The sequence below is a fragment of the Hirundo rustica genome, chromosome 22 (assembly GCF_015227805.2).
Source record: "Hirundo rustica isolate bHirRus1 chromosome 22, bHirRus1.pri.v3, whole genome shotgun sequence".
NCBI lineage: Eukaryota > Metazoa > Chordata > Aves > Passeriformes > Hirundinidae > Hirundo > Hirundo rustica.
Genome location: NC_053471.1, coordinates 360,623 through 380,778, shown reverse-complemented (window position 1 = coordinate 380,778; position 20,156 = coordinate 360,623). Strand labels below are relative to the sequence as shown.

The window sequence follows — 20,156 nt, the reverse complement described above, 5'->3', positions numbered from 1 at the left end:
CGTGACTGATCCCTGTGTGTGTGTGTGACTGACCCCGGTGTGTGTGTGTGACTGACCCCGGTGTGTGTGTGACTGACCCCTGTGTGTGTGTGACTGACCCCGGTGTGTGTGTGTGACTGACCCCGGTGTGTGTGAGTGACTGACCCCTGTGTGTGTGTGACTGACCCCTGTGTGTGTGTGACTGACCCCGGTGTGTGTGTGTGACTGACCCCGGTGTGTGTGAGTGACTGACCCCTGTGTGTGTGTGACTGACCCCGGTGTGTGTGTGACTGACCCCGGTGTGTGTGAGTGACTGACCCCTGTGTGTGTGTGTGTGACTGACCCCGGTGTGTGTGTGTGACTGACCCCGGTGTGTGTGTGACTGACCCCTGTGTGTGTGTGACTGACCCCGGTGTGTGTGAGTGACTGACCCCTGTGTGTGTGTGACTGACCCCGGTGTGTGTCACTGACCCCAGTGTGTGTTGCTGACCCCAGTGTGTGTGTGTGACTGACCCCGTGTGTGTGTGACTGACCCCGGTGTGTGTGTGTGTGACTGACCCCCGTGTGTGTGAGTGACTGACCCCGGTGTGTGTGAGTGACTGATCCCTGTGTGTGTGTGTGACTGACCCCAGTGTGTGTGTGACTGACCCCGGTGTGTGTGTGTGGCTGACCTCGGTGTGTGTGACTGACCCCGGTGTGTGTGTGACTGACCCCGGTGTGTGTGAGTGACTGACCCCTGTGTGTGTGTGACTGACCCCGGTGTGTGTCACTGACCCCAGTGTGTGTTGCTGACCCCAGTGTGTGTGTGTGACTGACCCCGTGTGTGTGTGACTGACCCCGGTGTGTGTGTGTGTGACTGACCCCCGTGTGTGTGAGTGACTGACCCCGGTGTGTGTGAGTGACTGATCCCTGTGTGTGTGTGTGACTGACCCCAGTGTGTGTGTGACTGACCCCGGTGTGTGTGTGTGGCTGACCTCGGTGTGTGTGACTGACCCCGGTGTGTGTGTGACTGACCCCGGTGTGTGTGTGTGACTGACCCCGGTGTGTGTGTGTGACTGACCCCGGTGTGTGTGTGTGTGACTGACCCCGGTGTGTGTGAGTGACTGACCCCGGTGTGTGTGTGTGTGACTGACCCCGGTGTGTGTGTGTGACTGATCCCTGTGTGTGTGACTGACCCCGGTGTGTGTGTGACTGACCCCGGTGTGTGTGGCTGGCAGGGGCAGTGGAGGTGGTGAAGGTGGCCGTGCGCTGCCGGCCGCTGAGCGGGTGTGAGGTGGCCCTGGGGTGTTGGGTGATCGTCAGCGTGGACGGCGCATGGCCGGTGCCTCCTGCAGAACCCCGCTGCCCCTGTGGAGCCCCCAGACAGATCTCCTTCAATGGGGCATTCGGTGGGGAGCACAGCCCCGAGCACATCTGCGAGATCGCCTACACACTCGTGGAGGTCAGTGGGGACCCAGGGCAACCCCACGCAGCCAGACATGGGGGCAGTTTTGGGCAGCACAATGAAAGGAGGTGCTCCAGGAGCATTTAGATAATGCTCTCAGGTGCAGGGTGGCATTGTTGGGGTGTCTGTGCAGGGCCAGGAGTTGGACTCTGATCCTTGTGGGTCCCTTCCAGCTGAGGATATTCTGTGAACACATAGCTTGGGACAGGGGTGGAGGAGTTTTACGAGTGAAGCAGGATCCACTTGACCTTCCCCACACTGGAAGGTGTCCCTTCCTATGGCAGGGTGGTGCAACGAGATGAATTTTAAGGTCCCTCCCAACCCAAACCATTTGGGATTCTATGATTTATGGGCAGAAAGCTCTGTCCACTGCTTTGAGAGGTTTAGCTACAAGCCTGGGGAGGAGAGGAGAGCAGACAGTGTCTGGGCAACAGGCTGGGAAATCGAAGAAACAAAACTTTGTTAGCAGCCAGCAGGGCACTGAGGAGAGTGTTACATTTAATTGTTTTAGGTGGATGTTTACACCATAGAATCCAAAACGGGTCTGGGTGGGAAGGGACCTTAAGACTCATCCCATCCCACCCCCTGCCATGGGCAGGGACACCTTCCAGTGTCCCAAGCTGCTCCAAGCCCTGTCCAGCCTGGCCTTTGACACTTCCAGGGATCCAGGAGCAGCCACAACTTCTCTGGTAAAACTGATGATTTTAGGGACATTTTTACTGTCAAGTGGGAAACTTTAGAGAAGATGGGGAACCTCAGCCTGGCTTAGACTGGATAGGGGATCCCTTTGTTTCCTTGTTAACAAATCAGCACAGAAAACAGATGAGATGGGAAATTGTCTCGGTTTGAAAGACAGGTATCTGTTAGGGCTTCTCTCTAGGAATGAGGGATTCAAATCCCCTCCCTACGAGTTATTATAATTTAGAAAATTAAAGAGGCTTTTCAGGCAGAGCTATGGGGAAAGGAATAACAGTTCTTTACTAGTAAGTATAACAAGGCAAAGAAATAACAACAACTACAGCATTAATAATAAACAGAACCAGGAACCTCGAGGGGCTTTGTTTCACAAAGCCCGGGGCAGTCTGATCTCTTGGGACTCTGAGAGCACCAAGTTGGAGCAGTGGAAACTCCCGGGCTGGTGGCTGGGACGGCAGGATGTCCCCGGCAAGGCAGGGAGAGACGTCCCGGCAGGGCAGGGGATGTCCCGGCAGGGCAGGGGATGTCCCGGCAGGGCAGGGGGAATGTCCCGGCAGGGCAGGGGATGTCCCGACAGGGCAGGGGGGATGTCCCGGCAGGGCAGGGGGGATGTCCCGGCAGGGCAGGGGATGTCCCGGCAGGGCAGGGGATGTCCCCCCAGGGCAGGGGGGATGTCCCGGCAGGGCAGGGGATGTCCCGGCAGGGCAGGGGGAATGTCCCGGCAGGGCAGGGGATGTCCCGGCTGGGCAGGGGGGATGTCCCGGCTGGGCAGGGGGAATATCCCGGCAGGGCAGGGGGGATGTCCCGGCAGGGCAGGGGGGATGTCCCGGCAGGGCAGGGGGAATATCCCGGCAGGGCAGGGGGGATGTCCTAGCAGGCAGGGGGAATGTCCTAGCAGGCAGGGGGAATGTCCCGGCAGGGCAGGGGGAATGTCCCGGCAGGGCAGGGGGAATATCCCGGCAGGGCAGGGGGGATGTCCCGGCAGGGCAGGGGGGATGTTCCGGCAGGGCAGGAGGGATGTCCCCGGCAGGGCAGGGGGCTGTGGGATTACAGCGTAGCACAAAGAGCAGCGCTGGGGAAGCCGTGATGGCCGGGCAGGGCTGGCCCAGCTCCAGCAAGGCAGGCAGAAGAGCTCAGAATTCCTGGGCACACGAGAAGATGATGGTAGATTTCCCAGGACCGGACTTTGTGTGCACAGTGGATTCCTCTCGCAGTAAGCAGCAGCCTGGCCATCCTCTCCGATGCCGAGAGCAAGAAGAACCCCCAGCTGCCTCAGCCCTGTCCTTTTTCTGCCCCAAAACTCTGTGATCTTTCCCCTCCCGATGGCCACCTCCTTTGTGTTGGTCAAGCACCCCTAAGCATCAGTACTTAGTCTCCTAGGAACTTACGGGAAAAAATTCTATAAGAAAAAGAAAGGAACAAACCTAACCCCCAACAGAAACGAACCTGTTAAGCAAAAAACCCCAAACAAACAACAAAAAACCCCCCAACCTCCCACCCCAAAAAAGTTTTGTTAGAAGAAGTAACATGGATTAAATGGCTCGTAATGGTTTTAAGATGGAAGTTCCTGATCATGAGAATGAGCAGCACTAGAAAGAGTAGATATTAGAGGATTTTTTTTTTTTTTCTTATTTAAACCTTAAGAAATCCTGTTATTTTTTCTTCCTACCACACTTCTCTGAAATAGGGACAAGTGGCAGTGAGCAGATTGCCCAAAAATTATTCAAAGCTAGAGACCATCCCCTTGGGCACCCCACAACCAACTATTTTTCTAGTTGTCTCTTTGAATCTCATAAGATTTTTGTGCCTTGTGGCAAAAATATTATGGTTTTCTAAGTGTTGATGTTGTCAACTGCTTTTCAACCCCTTCAAGATTCCCTGTTTTGAGAGAAAAACACTGATTTATATGCTAATTTTGTAATTGCTATACTCTGATGGCGTGTGAAGATTAAGCAGCCATTTGATGTTTACGTCCAGCTCTTCCTTTAAAATACCTTTTAGGGGGTGGGAATGAATCTGGACGATGTATTTCCAGTTAGGCAAAGATGATGGCTGTTTTCTTTGGTTTGCCCCCATTTCCAGGGTGTCATGGAAGGCTACTGATTTATTAAAGAAATATGGGTATTGATCTAGTATCGATACCCAACTGTGACGGACAAAAACTCTCTAACAGTTTAAAGTTAGAAAGTGTGTGTTTATTACGGCCGGGCAGCACGCGGGATATTTCCCTAATTCGCACTGCGAAATTCACAGGTAATTACAAAGTCTTTTATTTACAAAAGTGTTGAATATCCAAAATGCAAATGCATATTCATACCCCTGTCACCTCCCATTCCTCGCTTCATATGCTAATTGGCAAAAAGGCTATTAAGCATGCGTACTTTGTTTCTTAAAATGAGTCGGGGGTCTATTTTGGGGAGGGGTCACCTAAAATGAGGAAGTAAGATGAGTCTTCCTCGTCCTGACCTTTCTACCTTTTCAATGCATTCGTGACAAATGATTCCTTGGTAGAACTTACAGTTTCCTGTGTTCAATGGGTCCTTTAAGCAGGAAATCTGCAGCTATCTTATGTCTTATTTACCACATTTTGTTTTTCATTACAAGCACAACTACATAAACATAAACTGACAAGAAATGAGTTACAAGATCCGGGGTAGCTTATCTAAGATCCGGCTTCTGTTAACTGCGAACAAAGATTACCTATCTACTTCAGCTAATTCAGCAACTTATTATCTTAACTTTCCTAAAAAATCCTTAGTTCCTCAAAATTAACGTCTCATTACAACAGCACCATCTTTGCCCATGGCCAGACTGGCAGTAGGAAGCCATTCCCCATGCAGGGAGTTGCAGATCCTTCCTCACAGAAAGGGATCATTCCCAGGCCATTTGAACACATCTTTGGGAGCATACAGCTGGGTGTGAAAGAGATCCTGGGGATAAGTTTTCGCTAAAAACATTTTGGTGTCCTATCCCAAGAAATGAGTGCTGATGGCGTGAAGTGTGAATGAGGACAGGTTCGGGGTGCACTGTTTCTCATCCTTAAGCTGAGGCCTGTCCACAGTCAGGTGAGCTGCACCCTCATCCCAGATGACATTGTGGACTTGGGGTGTGGAGGGACCAAAAGTCCCTTGCAGTGAGTGTGTTGAGTGGTTCCACCTGGAATGAGCTGCCAGGGGAGCTTGGATGAGGTGCTGCAGGGTGGAGGGCACCCAGCTGTGGGAGGGGCTCCCCGGGCTGCCTGTGGGGTGCAGCCTCACCCCAAATCCTGTGTGCTGTGCAGTGTGCTGAAAATGCCAAGGTCCCGCTGAGCGCCTCCTACCTGGAGATCTACAGTGAGGACATATGAGACCTTCTAGGAGCTGACACCAAGCAGAAGCTGGAGGTGAGGCAGGCTCAATGGGTCTTAATTAAGTGCTTTAATTAGCTCGGAGGGGTGTTACCATGACTTACAGAAGGGCAACAATGGTCTCTGTCAGAAGCTTGAATGCCAGAATATGAAGTTACATGAGGAATATGGAAGCTAAGAGGGACTTTTGTGGGATTTTAGTGAAAGTTTAGGAACAGAATGCAGTCGGAGACATGTCCAGTGTATCCCACATGACCGTGACTGGTGGCTCAGCAGCAGCTCTTTGAAATCCTTACTGGACAAGGACAGAATAAAGTGTTTATGGTTCAATTTCTTCCTCATCCTCTTTATCTCATACTTGTCTCTAAAGCAAGAGGATTCTGGGCCTTATAAATGTTTAATCTGATCTAGTGGAGCCATGGACGATCTCTTTATCTGCCTAAACCAAAAAGGCTGCTCTGTTTTGAGGACACACAGCAGATATTACTCCCCATGGGAGTACATGTGACGTTGACAGGACCACAGGAAGGTAAACTCTTCCAAAACCCTAATCGGGGGCTGATCTTTATAAAATTTACCTCTTGGTGGCTTTGCAGATCCTTTTGTATGTATTTCTGGAGGGAGCAAGAAATCTCCTGTCCCAATTTAGTTCCCTGTAGGACTGCCCTGGCAGTAGCCAAGGCAGTAGCACCTTGTGACACTCTGGGGTGGCAACAGCCCCAAACTGCCTTACAGGGCAGGAATTTCTAACAGGTTTCTGGCTTTAAGGCAGGCAAACCCCTCTCTGCTCCATGTGCCAAGCGTACTTTGCCTGTCTCCTGCAGAGGGAGAGTGGGAGAAGGGACTTCTTGCGGCAGTTTCCCATCCTTTGTTCCACATCGGCGGTGACATGCGTTTCCATGGTGACATCGTTGGCGCTGGGAGGGCAGGAGCCGGGCAGAGCAGTTTCCAGGGTAACTCTGCCTTGGTGCTGCCTGCGCTGAGTACTTGCGGGAGTGTGTCCTGCCGAAACAAATCCCAGGCTGCCCCACTGCATTCCTCTGAGTGCCTCAATTGCCCCCAGGATCCTATTTTTGTTCATTCCTTTGCCTTTCAGCTCAGTGACTACAGCCATGTCCTTGGTCAGGCGTTCCTCAGGGACTCTGCAACAGCCCCAGACAGAGCCAGGCTAGTCCTGGGGTTCTCAGTGGCACAGACCCATCACAGGGCACTGGCTGGGACTGCACCTGGATTCATCGTGGCTTTGGAATGAGGATAGATCCCACTCCGTTAAGTTTTCAGCCACTTTTGCTCTGTTTTGTGGGATTTTTTTTTTTAACAGCAAACACTATTTTACATCATTTCTTGTGAACATCACTGAAGTATCTGAGCCTCCTCTTTGGAAGTCACGGTGCCAAATGTGGTCTCTGTTGCTCCATCATGAAAACTATAACTCGATATCCGAGCTGACATGATAAAGATAGCTTTGGTGATGAACTTAGCAGATGTGGGGTTGTAACAGAGCTGTGGAAAATTAATTCAGCTCATTTAAAATTCCCAGTGTGGAGGGGGCTGGTGTAGGAGTGCAGGGATCTCTGGATTATTTTGTATTTTTTTATGTAGGTTTGATGGGTAACTCAAAAGTTTGGATATTTCCATTGCTTATTAACATTCTGTATGAAACTTCATCTGTGTGGTTGATAATTACTGAGAAGATGCTGTTGGGTATTTAATGGGTCCTAAATAGGATTTTTGATTATTTAAAATTAATTAATCTGGAGAAAAATGGTGACAGTTCACATGTGTGTGACGGGTGGTACTTTGGGAATGTTGTCAGTGAGCTCAATCCACCCACTCAGAGCAAGGAGTTCAGCAAAGCACTGGGAACAATATCTGGGAATACTGTATCTGTGCTTTGTTATTAAAAAAAGCTTCCTATGACTGAGGAGATCTTAGAGCCTTTGCCATAATAGGTGAAATGTGCTTTGATTCTTGTTTAAAATATGCAGCTTAATAATAGAGAAGGTGGAGGGTGGATAGAAGCCGGGTTCCTCATGGCCTGGGGGATGTCTGAATCAATCAGCAACTTTTAACTTGAATACTTTGAGCCACGAAGGTGGTTCCCTCTTTTTCTGTGGTTTTATTCCTCCTTCAAGAAATCAAGGTTTTTGGTGGCAGTCAGATCTGTTTTTCTTATACTTCAGTTTAGTTTCACATAGCCCTCAAGCTTCCAGGCCATTCCCAGTGTAATTTTCCATGGTTTCAGTGCCTCCTGTTCTGACCTGGCTTGCACTGTCCTGCTGGCAGCTGAAGGAGCACCCGGAGCAGGGGGTGTACGTGAAGGGGCTGTCGCTGCACGCCGTGCACAGCACAGCCCAGTGTGAGCAGCTGCTGGACACGGGCTGCAGGGACAGAGCTGCAGGGACACGGGCTGCAGGGACAGAGCTGCAGGGACAGGGCTGCAGGGACACGGGCTGCAGGGACACGGGCTGCAGGGACAGAGCTGCAGGGACAGAGCTGCAGGGACAGAGCTGCAGGGACACAGGCTGCAGGGACAGTGCTGCAGGGACACGGGCTGCAGGGACACGGGCTGCAGGGACACGGGCTGCAGGGACAGAACTGCAGGGACACGGGCTGCAGGGACAGAGCTGCAGGGACACGGGCTGCAGGGACACGGGCTGCAGGGACAGAGCTGCAGGGACAGAGCTGCAGGGACAGAACTGCAGGGACAGAGCTGCAGGGACAGAACTGCAGGGACACGGGCTGCAGGGACAGAGCTGCAGGGACAGAGCTGCAGGGACACGGGCTGCAGGGACAGAGCTGCAGGGACACGGGCTGCAGGGACACGGGCTGCAGGGACAGAGCTGCAGGGACAGAGCTGCAGGGACAGAGCTGCAGGGACACGGGCTGCAGGGACAGAGCTGCAGGGACAGAGCTGCAGGGACAGAGCTGCAGGGACATGGGCTGCAGGGACACGGGCTGCAGGGACAGAACTGCAGGGACAGAACTGCAGGGACAGAGCTGCAGGGACAGTGCAGCAGGGACAGAGCTGCAGGGACAGAACTGCAGGGACACGGGCTGCAGGGACACGGGCTGCAGGGACACGGGCTGCAGGGACAGAGCTGCAGGGACACGGGCTGCAGGGACACGGGCTGCAGGGACAGAGCTGCAGGGACAGAGCTACAAGAACAGAGCTGCAGGGACAGAGCCTTCACCCTCATGAACAAGAGCTCCTCCCACTCCCGCTCCATCCGCGCTCTCAGGATGGAAATCTGCCCTGTGGTGGGTACCTGGGTGCCCTGCCCTGGGCCTAGCATGGCACAGGAGCTGTGTGCTCACTCATCATCCCACAGTTCCCCTTAGATCCCACATGACTGTAGATCCAGGAGAAAAATCCTCTTCCCTGTGAGGATGGTGAACCCTGGCACAGGGTGCCCAGAGCAGCTGTGGCTGCCCCTGGATCCCTGGCAGTGCCCAAGGCCAGGTTGGATGGGGCTTGGAGCACCCTGGGGTAATGGAAGGTGTCCCTGCCCATGGCAGGGGGTAGAATGAGATAGGTCTTAGGGTCCCTCCCAAATGAAACCATTCAGGTCATATCACCTGACAATTCCTTTGTTGAGTTTAATCATAGGGCATAATTCTTATAGATTGAATTAAAGAATCCTTTAATAAAGTTTTAGTGACTAATTTTCCTTTCATGAGTGTCTTACTGGCATTTCTTTAGCTGGAAGGGCTGCCTCTCTGGGTCTGAACGAGGACCTCAAGAGAGTTTTTCTGGGAGCAGAAAGGAGTTAACCTTTGCCTTGTCTTTGACCCCAGCTGAGAACAGCTTGGCTTCGTTTTCCTCAGCTGTTTCAGTCATGGGGAAAGTTACAAAATGTCTTCCAAAACTGTGGCTCCAGATGTTGATGACCGTACCTCATTAAGTGAGAGCTTTGGGGAATTTCTCAATTAGCGCAGACACTGGATGCCTTGTGTGGGTCTGTAAAATCCCAGCTTTACCCCAACAGGGAGGAAGTATTTGCACTCCTCTTCTGTGCTCAAGATTGCTGCAGGGCCCTCAATCTATCCCGAATTTCTCTGATTTAAAGCTTTGAGAACATGACATGGAATGGGATGGCAGGTGGGGAACCTGCAGTTTTGGCAGTTAAAACCAGCTGGAATATTTGAGGGGAAAGGTGAGGGCTCTGGACAATCCCCATAAACTGGATGGTTCTGCTGGGGTGAACATTGGCTGAAATAGTTGAGGAATTTGCTATTTCTGTTGTCATCTTTGGGCTTCATAAAGAGTTCAAACTTCTTTTCCAGGTGTATTAAATAATAATTTACAAAGAGTTCATCTTTTAAATGGAATAAAGTTACCCTTTTTTTTAAGTAACACATTTAGGAATTATGAAAAATACTGAGATCTTGGCTGCAGATGTTTGAAATATGCAAGTTCCCATCAGTATTTTTACTTAGATTTTTACACCTTTTAAAAATTTTAATTTTTTTTTTATACTTATTTATTTTACAGTATTCCTATTTAGATTAGTAGATGTTTTATTCCTTTACGTTGTGTGCTGCCATCAGCCCAGGCCAATGGGCTGACAGGGTATTAAACAGGGAAGATCTTTAGGCTGCTCCAGACATTTTAGTAAGAGTCTGGGGACCTTCTCATACCATAGGAACTAAACCATGAGTTCTCAGCTGGAAACAGCCTCGGTGGGTAAAAGGACTGGCAGGAACCAAAACAGCTTTTTGATTGCCTCTCAGCATTTACATGAGTCAAAGGAAGAAGGGAAAGGGTTAGAAAATCTCCTTTTTGTGACTGCCCGCTCACCCCAGCACTCAGAAAGGATAAGGAGAGGGTGCTCTGTTACAGCCTCATGTGTTTTTACCCTGTTGTCCCACGTCTCCCACGAGAACAAGCTGGAGAGAAACAAGTTTGCTCACCAGCAAACATTAAACTCCACAGTTACCAATGTGTTGTTGTAATAGGAATATCCTGGGACAACAAATTTTAGAGGTTTTGGTGTTTACCTGAGTCATTGCAAACCGATATAGTCACGGACAAAGACCCTCTAACCAATTAAAGTTAGAAAGTGGGATGTTTATTCACTGGGATTAATCTCTGAAAGGCGTGGCCGCCCCGAACAAGGCTCTTTGCTCTCTATTTATTTTCCAAGACCTTACCTACAATACATATGCATAACTCCAGCACCTCCCATCCCCGCTCTGTATTAAAATGAGGCTATCGGTCCTTCATGTGTGTGCAGTTCTTCTCTTGAATTGGGTCGGTGGTCTCGAATTGGGTCAGTGGTCTCAAAGGATGAAGTCAGGAGAGTCTTCATCAGGTCTCTGTGACCCTCTGGCATGATCCAAGGTCTCCTGCTTTGTGATTGATTGATTGATATGAAGTCCAGGTGCTGGCCATTGTTCTTGGTGGTTTCAATCTGTTATTGCTCCACTTTTTCTATAAACAAGCTCATAATATAACAGTTAGCTCTAGCTTGGGCATCTAATAATCATTAACCTACCATTTACTAATCTAACTTACATCTTGATCAATACAAATTGCTTCTAACCCTTAGCTAAAACCTTAACTCTTTAAAATCATGTTTAATACCTGTGAACTTTCAGCTTTCCCTCATGCATCAGATTGTTCATTGCTCATGTTTAGGTATTGTCCAGAGCTGTAAAGCAGAACTCTGACTCCTTTCAAGGCCAGGATTTGTGGAAGTCTGCCTTGAAAAGGGCAGCTACAAATTCAGCTAAAATCTCGATGCTTTCTCTGCTTGGAGTGCTAAAGGAGCTCTTCCCTTGAATTTGCAATCTTATGGAATATTTGGGATGTGGACATCCAAGAGTGTTGGAGTGCTTTGGACAGCAGTTCAGGAATGTTTGTCCAACTCTTTGCTCTGTATGAGACTGGGATAGGTAAGGAGCCAGTGAAAAGGCAGGGCTCCTAAAGGAGCCAGATGCACTCTGTCTTCCTCACAGAGACCCTGAGCCATCCCACTATTCCAGCCTCAACTGCAGGCCAGGAAGCAGGTATTCCACGTGTAAGGTGAGTGTCCAGGCAGCTGGGCAGCCTCAGCTCAATCTGCTCCTGCCGTAAAGTGATGGGAATGGCACCAGCTCACTGGGTTTGATGCTCACCAGGATCCATCTCCTCATCTGGGGGGTTTGGGCCATGGGCAGGGTCACCTGCCCCTATCCCAGGTTGCTCCAAGCCCTGTCCAACCTGGCTTTGGACACTTCCAGGGATGAGGCAGCCAGAGCTTCTCTGGGTCAGGGTCTCCCCACCCTCATAGGGAAGGATTTCTATATATCTGACCTAAATTTCCTCTCATGAAACAAACTGAGGAGGAAAAAGGTTGCATAAACTCATGGTCTGATTGTGTTACTTGTAGAAGGCTTTGTCTAAAATTGTAAATACTGTTGAAATATGTGGAGGGGTGTGTGTGTTCAGAGCTCACTGGGAGGGTAAGAACAGGCATGAATTTTTGCTGTGGACCCTGTTGAGGAAAGCACTAAAATGTGCAGTGTTAATCAGATTAAGTAGATATTTACTTATTCAGGGAGCCAGGGCCCACAGCAGACAAAGGACAGGGCTGGAACAGGACGTGGTGCTGATAGAGTCCTGGTTCTTGATTGTTGAGACGCTTCCTTCTAAGGGCTAACTGGGAACTGTTTCCCTGCAGATGAGCGAGGGCAGGGCCACCTTAGGGCTGCCAAACTCACCTTGGTGGATCTGGCAGGAAGTGAGAGACAGTCAAGGACTGGTGCCACAGGGGAATGGCTGAAAGAGGCCACCAAAATCCATCTTTCCCTGTCTGCCCTGGGCAATGTCATCTCAGCCCAGACACATTCCCTGCAGGGACTCCAAGCTGACCAGGCTGCTCCAGGACTCCCTGGGGGGGAACACCAGGACCCTGATGGTGGCATGCGTGTCTCGGGCTGACGACAGCTAGGAGGAAAGCCTCAGCACCTTGCGCTACGCAAATCGAGCCAGGAATATCAGGAACAAGCCCTGCACCAAGGAGGACCCCAAGGATGCCCTGCTGAGGGAGCACCAGGAGGAGATTAAGAAACTGAAAGCCATTCTGGCTGAACAGATGGGCACGAGGGATTTGTCAGGTAGGAGCCTTTACTGGCTGCAGAGAAGTCAAAAAAGGGGGTTTTATACATAAAATGTTAGCTAAATTTTACCTCAACTTTTCCCTTACCTATTGGAGGAAGAGTTCTCCATTCTGGTTACGGACTTTTCTTTCACTCCTGCCAAATTGACCTTATTCCACTGGCAAAGGCCATCTCAATAACCCAGTGTTTTCAATAGGGACAAATTCTGTTAGAAAAGGCTGACATAATTCAAATCCTTGGTTATTTTTGGTGATTGTGGGATAGAATTTGGTCAGTTGCAGAAGAGAGGTTTCAGCTGGAAGAACAAAAATGAGCTGCAAAAGAAATAATACCATAAAATTCTGTATTAAATATATATATGTATGTTTTTCAAAGTAAGTATTCAGCCCCTCTTCTCCTACAGTGTGAATTTTTGACACTACAAGAGAAGTTTTGCCCTCCTTATGGCAGTGCTTGAGGACTCAGCCCAGCCTCAGCACACTTGCTCTGTCCTCTGGAGCAGGACTAAGAGATGTAGGAGCAAATAGGGAGGAACAGTCTTTAGGGAGATGCTCACCTGTGGAGAATTAGTCCCTAAAAAAGAGCAATTTTCAGCAGGGGAATAAGGCTGTAGGATGACTTTTCCCCCCTTTCTGCCCCCTTTTAGAAAGAGCTGTGAATAAAGAAGGTAATTTCCTTGCATATTTCATCTTTGCAATGTCTTTTATCTCCCAGATCTGTAGCATAGCCCTGGAAACAAGTCTCCTGATTTTCTTTGAAAGAGATACTTGTATTTATAAATACCATATAATTACATTCACTTCCACATTTCCCTGAAGCTGGAACCTCTCCCTCTCTCCCCACACCTCTGGAGCCCCGGGCCAGCGGTGCTTTGGCAGCAAGCGTAGTTTGAAGGAGCACAGGGGTTGCTGTGCATGTTGGAACACATGTTCTTTCCTGGCACTCAGCTTCTTTGTTCTCTTTCCAGGGACTCTGCAGACAATCCCACCCAGTGACTCTGAGTGATTTTTATTTCTACTTTGTTTCGTAGCACTTAGGCTGCTCACCTGGGAGCAAATCCAGCTCCCTGCCTCAAGCCCCTGGTGGATCTGGAAGCAGAGGAGCAACTGATCAGAGAAGTCAGTTGGGAAGGGAAATCCCAGAGTAGCTTTGACTAAAACTTTTTTCATTGTAATCATTGCAAATATTACAGCCTTTCCAGAACACTTCTCTTTTTTCTGTTTCTATATTTTGTAATCCTTGGACTTCTCCTATGAACAGACCATGTGTTATGGAGGCCACATGCCTTATTATAACCCGCCTCTTGTTCCCACCGCTCTGGGGATGGATTGGAATGGATTCCCAGGAAGAATTTTTGGAGGAACTGCATGTGAAATTGTCAGAAAAGGGAGGAATAGAGTTGAGGAAAGCAGTAGTCAAAGGTGTTAGGAACAGTACAGAGATGAGGAAAAGGAGGAGTACAGAGCCAGGAGGAAGAACGAGGAGCCAGAGGGAAACAATTCTCTCCCCTTGCTCTTTAGAAAGTTCATTCCAGGGCACCACAACCACCAAAGGCAGCTGGTTTTAGGGCTGAACAGTCACTTTAATCAACAGCAATCACTACTGTGTCACCTTGAATCACAGGAAAAGTCAGTGAATACTGATGGTGGAGTTGTATTGGGATGGGCATAAGGTGTGAGCTGGAAGGGACCTGGATGTGACCTCGGGAACAGTCACAGGGCTGTTGCTGTGCTTTGCAGGAGTACCAGGAGAGGCTGGCCCAGCTCCAGGCCAGCTGCCACGCACAGCAGGGTCCCACACCCGCCTGGAGAAGGACATCAGCTGCCTGAGGGATGACTTTGATCTCAAGGTGTCTGTCCTCCAGGACCTCCTCAGGAAGGAAGCAGGTGCGGAGGAGGTGGGTGGAGGCTGTGCAGCCAAGCCCAGGTTCCCTCCGGAGCAGAGGCTGGTTTTGCACTCAGATCTGTGGCAGCCACTGCAGCAAGTGCAGCAACAGTCCGTGCTCCCAACCCAGCCTTATCCACAGCGGGAGCAGGGACTCTGCCTCTCCTGGATCAGATTTAAGACTGTCCCAGCTTTGTCCTCTTCCCTATTTCCCTGTCTTCTTTCCCTGCCGGGACCAGCCTGACCCTGACCCAACCCTATAAGCCTTGAGGCAATGAAAAGCTCATTTTTGACTGAAACGCCTGCTTTTTGCTCATGTAGCAGAGTTCCCCCTGACTGAGGGCAGTGTGTCTCTGGAGCAGAGGTCGCTGCTCTGTCCCCATCCCACTGGGTTCTCATTCCCAAGGCCGGGCTGCCTGCCGCAGTCTCTTTCTCCGTATGCAAATGTGCTGCAGCACTTGCTCTCCCGGTGGATTATCCACACCATTGCTTGTCTCGCCTCGCCTCCGCTCCCCTCATGTGCACCCCCAGGCTCTGAAATGGATTATTTTTGGAGCCAGGCTATCCCAGCCCTGTACAATCTACAATCCTTACCTGATACACCCTCTCAGTCTTCCGTGGTTTTTACTTACCAGCAGAAGTAGGTGAATGACAGCTCTTTTCCTTTCAGACACATCATTCCTAGCTTTGGGTGAAGGCTTTGGGAGATGGTTTCACAGATTTATGTCTGGTTTTGCACAGCTCCATACCAACATTGTGGGGATTTCCTATTTTCAGCTGACACACGGACTGGAAGGACCTCTGACCACACACCTTCATAGGAAGATGCTGTTGCTGCAGCACATGAAGAGCCAACATCAGCTCAGGTACCCTCCAGGCTCCTTCTCCCCTTGGGATGAACAAACCTGAGTGAGTAACATTGTGCTTCATCTCCCAGGACTCTGACTGCGTCTTTGAAGAGCTACAGCCTTTGTTTTCCTCTTGTCCCCAGGAGCCAGCAGCACTTGGGACCCTCACAGACAGTGGTGGGGTGAGCAGGGGCAGTGCTTTAGCTGCAGGAGCTGTCACTGCCCTGGGGATTTGCCTGCCTGCAGACCAGCAGCTGGTTGCCAGGTCAGTGACATCCCTTCTTGTGCCAGCTGTCCCTGGGCAGCACCCACAGGCAGCACCAGGTACCTTCTGCCATGATACCACAGCTGCTGAGCTCCAGCAACCCCAAACCAGGCACATGTGAGTGAAAGTTACGGACTGATTTGGGTGGGATGGACCATAAAGCTCATCCCATTCCACCCTCTGCCATGGGCAGGGACAACTTCCACTGTCCCAGGCTGCTCCAAGCCCCATCCAGCCTGGCCTTGGACACTTCTGGGGATCCAGGGGCAGCCACAGCTTCTCTGGGCAAACTGTGCCAGGGCCTCCTCACTCTCACAGGGAAGGATTTATCCCAGTATCCCATCTGACCCTGTCCTCTGGCAGTGGAAAGCCATTCCTCCTTGTCCTGGCACTCCAGCCTTTTGTCCAAAGTCCCTCTCCAGCTTCCTTGGAGCCCCTTTAGGCATTGGAAGAAGCTCTAAGGTCTGCCTGGAGCCTTCACGCCTCCAGGCTGTTTTTACCCCCTGACTAACTTTGCCCCATTTGGGTGGATGAAGAGCTGTTCCCTGTGGCGCTCAGTGAGGCCAAGCGCCAGAATTATGAGAGAAAAACTGAGATGTTCAAGTCAGCAAACGTGGATGCCAAAAAGTGTGTGTTCCTGGTAACAAATGCTGCCTGGAGCTGCAGGCAGGGGAGCCTTAAGTGCCCACACAGGTTATGGAGATGCTTCCTTTTCCTCGTGAAAGAGGTCCTTGAAGGGCACTTGGAGCCCTCTCATGTCCCTACAGGTAAGGCAGCAGCTGTCCTGTGGCTCGTGCATGGACTCTTCCCATCACTGAGGCCACTTCTGACTCCAGCTTGTGCATCTCACAGTGTTTGCAGCACATCATCCAGAACTAACAGCAAAACTTCCCAATAATCCTACTTCAGGGGCACTGTTAGGGCCTGGAGGATATGGCTGGGATATGAGGGATGCAGGCTCGAAACTCATGCTCAGCCCATCTCAAAACCAACCTGGCTCAAGGTTTTCTCTGTGTGAGAGCTGTCCTGAGAGAATTCCTTCTGCCAGAGCACACTACCACATACTGAAGCAGCATGGGGGCTTGGGCTGCTCCAGAAATACACAATTTCAGCAAATTCTGCTGATTTTTCACTTCCTCGATTGTGTGGAATTATATTACAATTCAAAAAGCTCAACCCAAGAGCTGCTGTGACAGAGTCTGATTCTGAACAGTTCTGTGGGTTTTGACCAGTCCTTCTCTGGGTTTTAACCAGTCTTTCAGCTTTCCTGTGGTGTGTGCTCACTCTGTTGGGTCTCTCCTGGTTCCAAAAGGAGCTGCTATGAAATGCAGAACAGCAGTGTCTGTAATTTGTGGGCAATTCTGTTAATGGAGACATCTCCGAAGAAACCCTTAATTTGGATTTGATATCAAATGTTAGTGGTCCTATTGCAGGACTAGTCCTATTGCAAGAATGAATTCCTTTTATGGCAGACAAGGGGAAATGCCCTTCTAACCACATTGTTAAATCCAGGTTGTGTGCAGATTGGGCAGGAGGGTTTGGTTCCACAGGTGTGGGGATTTCAAAGCCACCTGCTCGAGCTTTACACATTGGGGCAGCTCAGCAGAGCAAGGATTGAATCCTTGGATCCAACTGTGTATTAAGCAAAGGAAAGGGAAGGTTGCCTGGCAGGAGCAGTGCAGCAGAACAGCAGGTCAGTTCTGGGGGAGAATGAGCCATTTCAGAGGGTTTGGAGATAATTAAGAGGCTGTTATCAGTAAAGGGGTTATCAGCCAATTCGAGCTCGTGCTGGCCAACCTGAGCTATCTGCTCTGCTCCAGATCGTGTGCAGACAAAGAAGTGGCTCTGGAGCATGGCTTTACTTCCACGTCAGAGCATGATTTCAAACACAGGCCTGTGCCAGTGCTCCACTAACAATGCTGAGATCACACAAACCATCAGCTCTGGCTGATACTGCCCCAAAATAGAAGCCACGCTGTGGCTTTCAGCTCTAACACTCCCACATCCACCATTTAAAATAATTTTCTGTGTAATTTTGGCACCTGTGGTGCATCTTTGAAAAAAACCCAAATAATAATATATTCAATGTTTATTTCAATAGGAATTTAAATATAAATTACACAAAATAAGGGGTTTAAAGACAATTTTGTGAGCATAGACATGTATTTCTGGACATCCTTGCTGAATGAGGTGCTTGGAGTAACACATGCTTTGCCTTTGTGGAGTATTTTGCCCAGAGAAGCTGTGGCTGCCCCATGACCCCTGGGGCAGGTTGGATGGTGTTGGAGCAGCCTGGGAGAGTGGAAGATGTCCTTGCCCATGGCAGGGGGTGGGATGAGATGGCTTTAAGGTCCTTCCCAACCCAAACCATTCTGGGATTTTTTTTTCCTTTTTTTTTTTTTTTTTAATGACAGAAATTGTTAATAGCAAGCAGAATCTGCCATGGTTACTCAAGGCAGAAAATCTTATCATAATTCCCAATTTTTCTTGTCTTCCCAAATGTCACCCATGGAAGCACACGCGTCCTCCACGCTGCTGAAGCTGGCTCTTGGTACCACTGAGCTCAGCGTTCCCGTTCCCCAGGCTGCAGATGCTGGAGCAGCAGGTGGTCGGGGGGAACAGGCTCGGAACAAGGACCTGAAGGAAAAGCACAAACGCCGGAAGAAATACGCAGACGAGCGGAGGCTGCAGCTGGTGGCTGCACTGCAGGAATCCAACGAGGACAGCAGTGAGCAAGGTCCCTTCAATGTCTACGACTCCATCCAGGAGGAGGTTGGAGCCAAGAGCAAGATGCTGGAGGTGCAGGAAAAGGTGAGGGAGCACCTTCCTCCTCCACATGCCCATTTTTTATGTTACAGGGTTTAGGGCTGTAGGTTCAGAGAATGACTCTGGCTGTGTCAGTATTCCATACACCACACTGTTTGTGTAAGCTTTTATGAAATCCCAGATGCAGCAGCTCTCAGGTGGGGAATTAAGCTTTTGAAGCCCAAACCCCACCAGTTTTAAAGGCTCCGTGTGTGACACTTGCCAGGATGTTGTGCTGGGATGGGAGGGGATACAACTCCCTCTGCTGACCTACAGATCTGCTGCAGCTCCTGCCAGTTCTGAGCACGCAAGAAATGAAACATGAAAGTAACGCTCTTAAATTTTGCATTTAAAATCTAAAATCTTAAAATTTACATTTAAAATTTAAAATCATTTAAAATCTTCATCTACCAGTTTTGCTCTGGTATTTTGTGGCAGAATCAGAGGGTTTGCAAAAAAAATTGACACTTTTGTGTACAGTCCTAGACCTGCACATGAAGGACTTGCTTTATTTGGGTCTTTAGGATATCAAAGAAATATTGCACCTTTTTAACTGAAGTTAGGAACTTCCAAGAGTTCCAAGACCACACCAGTAAGATTAGCTTCAGGTTCATTAAAAAATCATGCCTATGGAGAAACATGAGAAAACTTTATTTAAAACAGACATGGAATAACTTCTCCACACAAATTTCATGCTGATTTGTACCTAAATTAGAAATCTTTCTAAATATTGAAGCTTTCCTGAGTGTCTTTCTCTGCCTGGCAAATTCCTGTACTCAGAGTATCCACTGGTTTCTCTGCCTTATAAACCTGATGTTTTGTGTCCAGCTCCAGGCTGTCGAGATGGAGATCAAAGACCTGCAGTTGGAGTTTGAGCTGTTAAAGACAGATTACCCGAGCACCATCCGGCACCAGGAGCGAGACCTGATGCTCTGCCAGCAGCTGCTGGATTAGGTGCAGTCCCTTCTCTGGTGCGACTGCAACTACAGCAACCCGGAGAGGATCAGGCGTGAATCCGTCTGGGATGAGGACAGCAGCTGCTGGAAAGCTCCAGAGCCTGTCATTGAAAACCTCCCTGCCCGCAGGTAAGGGCACAGCGCCCAGGGGACAGGAGGTTGTTGTGGGGACAGGAGGGTGATGCAGGCGTGCAGCTCTGCCACGCTTGGCACGTCACGCTTGGGCTGCACGCGTTCATAACATCTTCCACGTGAAGTTTGTCTGGAAAGTTTGAACAAAGGTGGCACGTGGTGTGGATCCCTCGCGAATCTGAGCAGTGTCAGGATCAGGGAATGCAGTCAGGAGAGTGGTGATTGTTCTACACACAACGATCTTTAATGCCATCTCTTCCCACAGCGGTTCCAGCCCCGCCACAGCCCAAACCCGGCCGGAAAAGCCCCCCGAATGAGAGCGGGGAGCCAGCGGTGTGGCCCATTTCGCCTCCATTTCGATCCCATTTTACCAATTTTGCCTCATTGCTGGTGCTGCTGACAACGTTTGGCTCCTGCAGCCCGAAGAAGACCACTACAGCCTGGTGCTGCACAGGAGCGACAGCGAGACCATCGGCAGGAACTACCTCCCATCCCGGCGAGCCAGCCCGATCTTTCACCTGGGTCTTTCACGCCGCGCATGAGGGAGGGGACGACGCCGGCCGCGCTCAGTCGCGACAGCGGCTGCGATGGGGCTCGACGGCGCTTGCGCTGCGTCCCGGCGTCGCGGAGCTGTCTGTCGCTGATTGGCTAGAGGCTCCTCGGCGCTGGCACTGATTGGCTGGAGGCTCCTCGGCGC

At 50.2% G+C, this 20,156-nt stretch overlaps 1 protein-coding gene across 1 annotated transcript; it reads left to right on the top strand.

Moving 5' to 3' along the window:
- The first annotated feature begins 1,216 nt into the window (after positions 1-1,216).
- On the top strand, positions 1,217-20,001 carry KIF17 (kinesin family member 17). The gene is given in 19 exon segments (XM_040084854.1): positions 1,217-1,420; positions 4,202-4,215; positions 4,899-5,037; positions 5,400-5,501; positions 7,752-7,870; positions 8,657-8,730; positions 12,131-12,287; positions 12,289-12,566; positions 13,028-13,044; positions 13,607-13,687; positions 14,309-14,357; positions 14,360-14,455; positions 15,231-15,319; positions 15,445-15,566; positions 18,150-18,181; positions 18,184-18,377; positions 19,200-19,441; positions 19,708-19,792; positions 19,879-20,001. Coding segments are annotated over 18 exon segments (2,007 nt in total). The 5' UTR covers positions 1,217-1,420; positions 4,202-4,207.
- Positions 20,002-20,156: the final 155 nt, after the last annotated feature.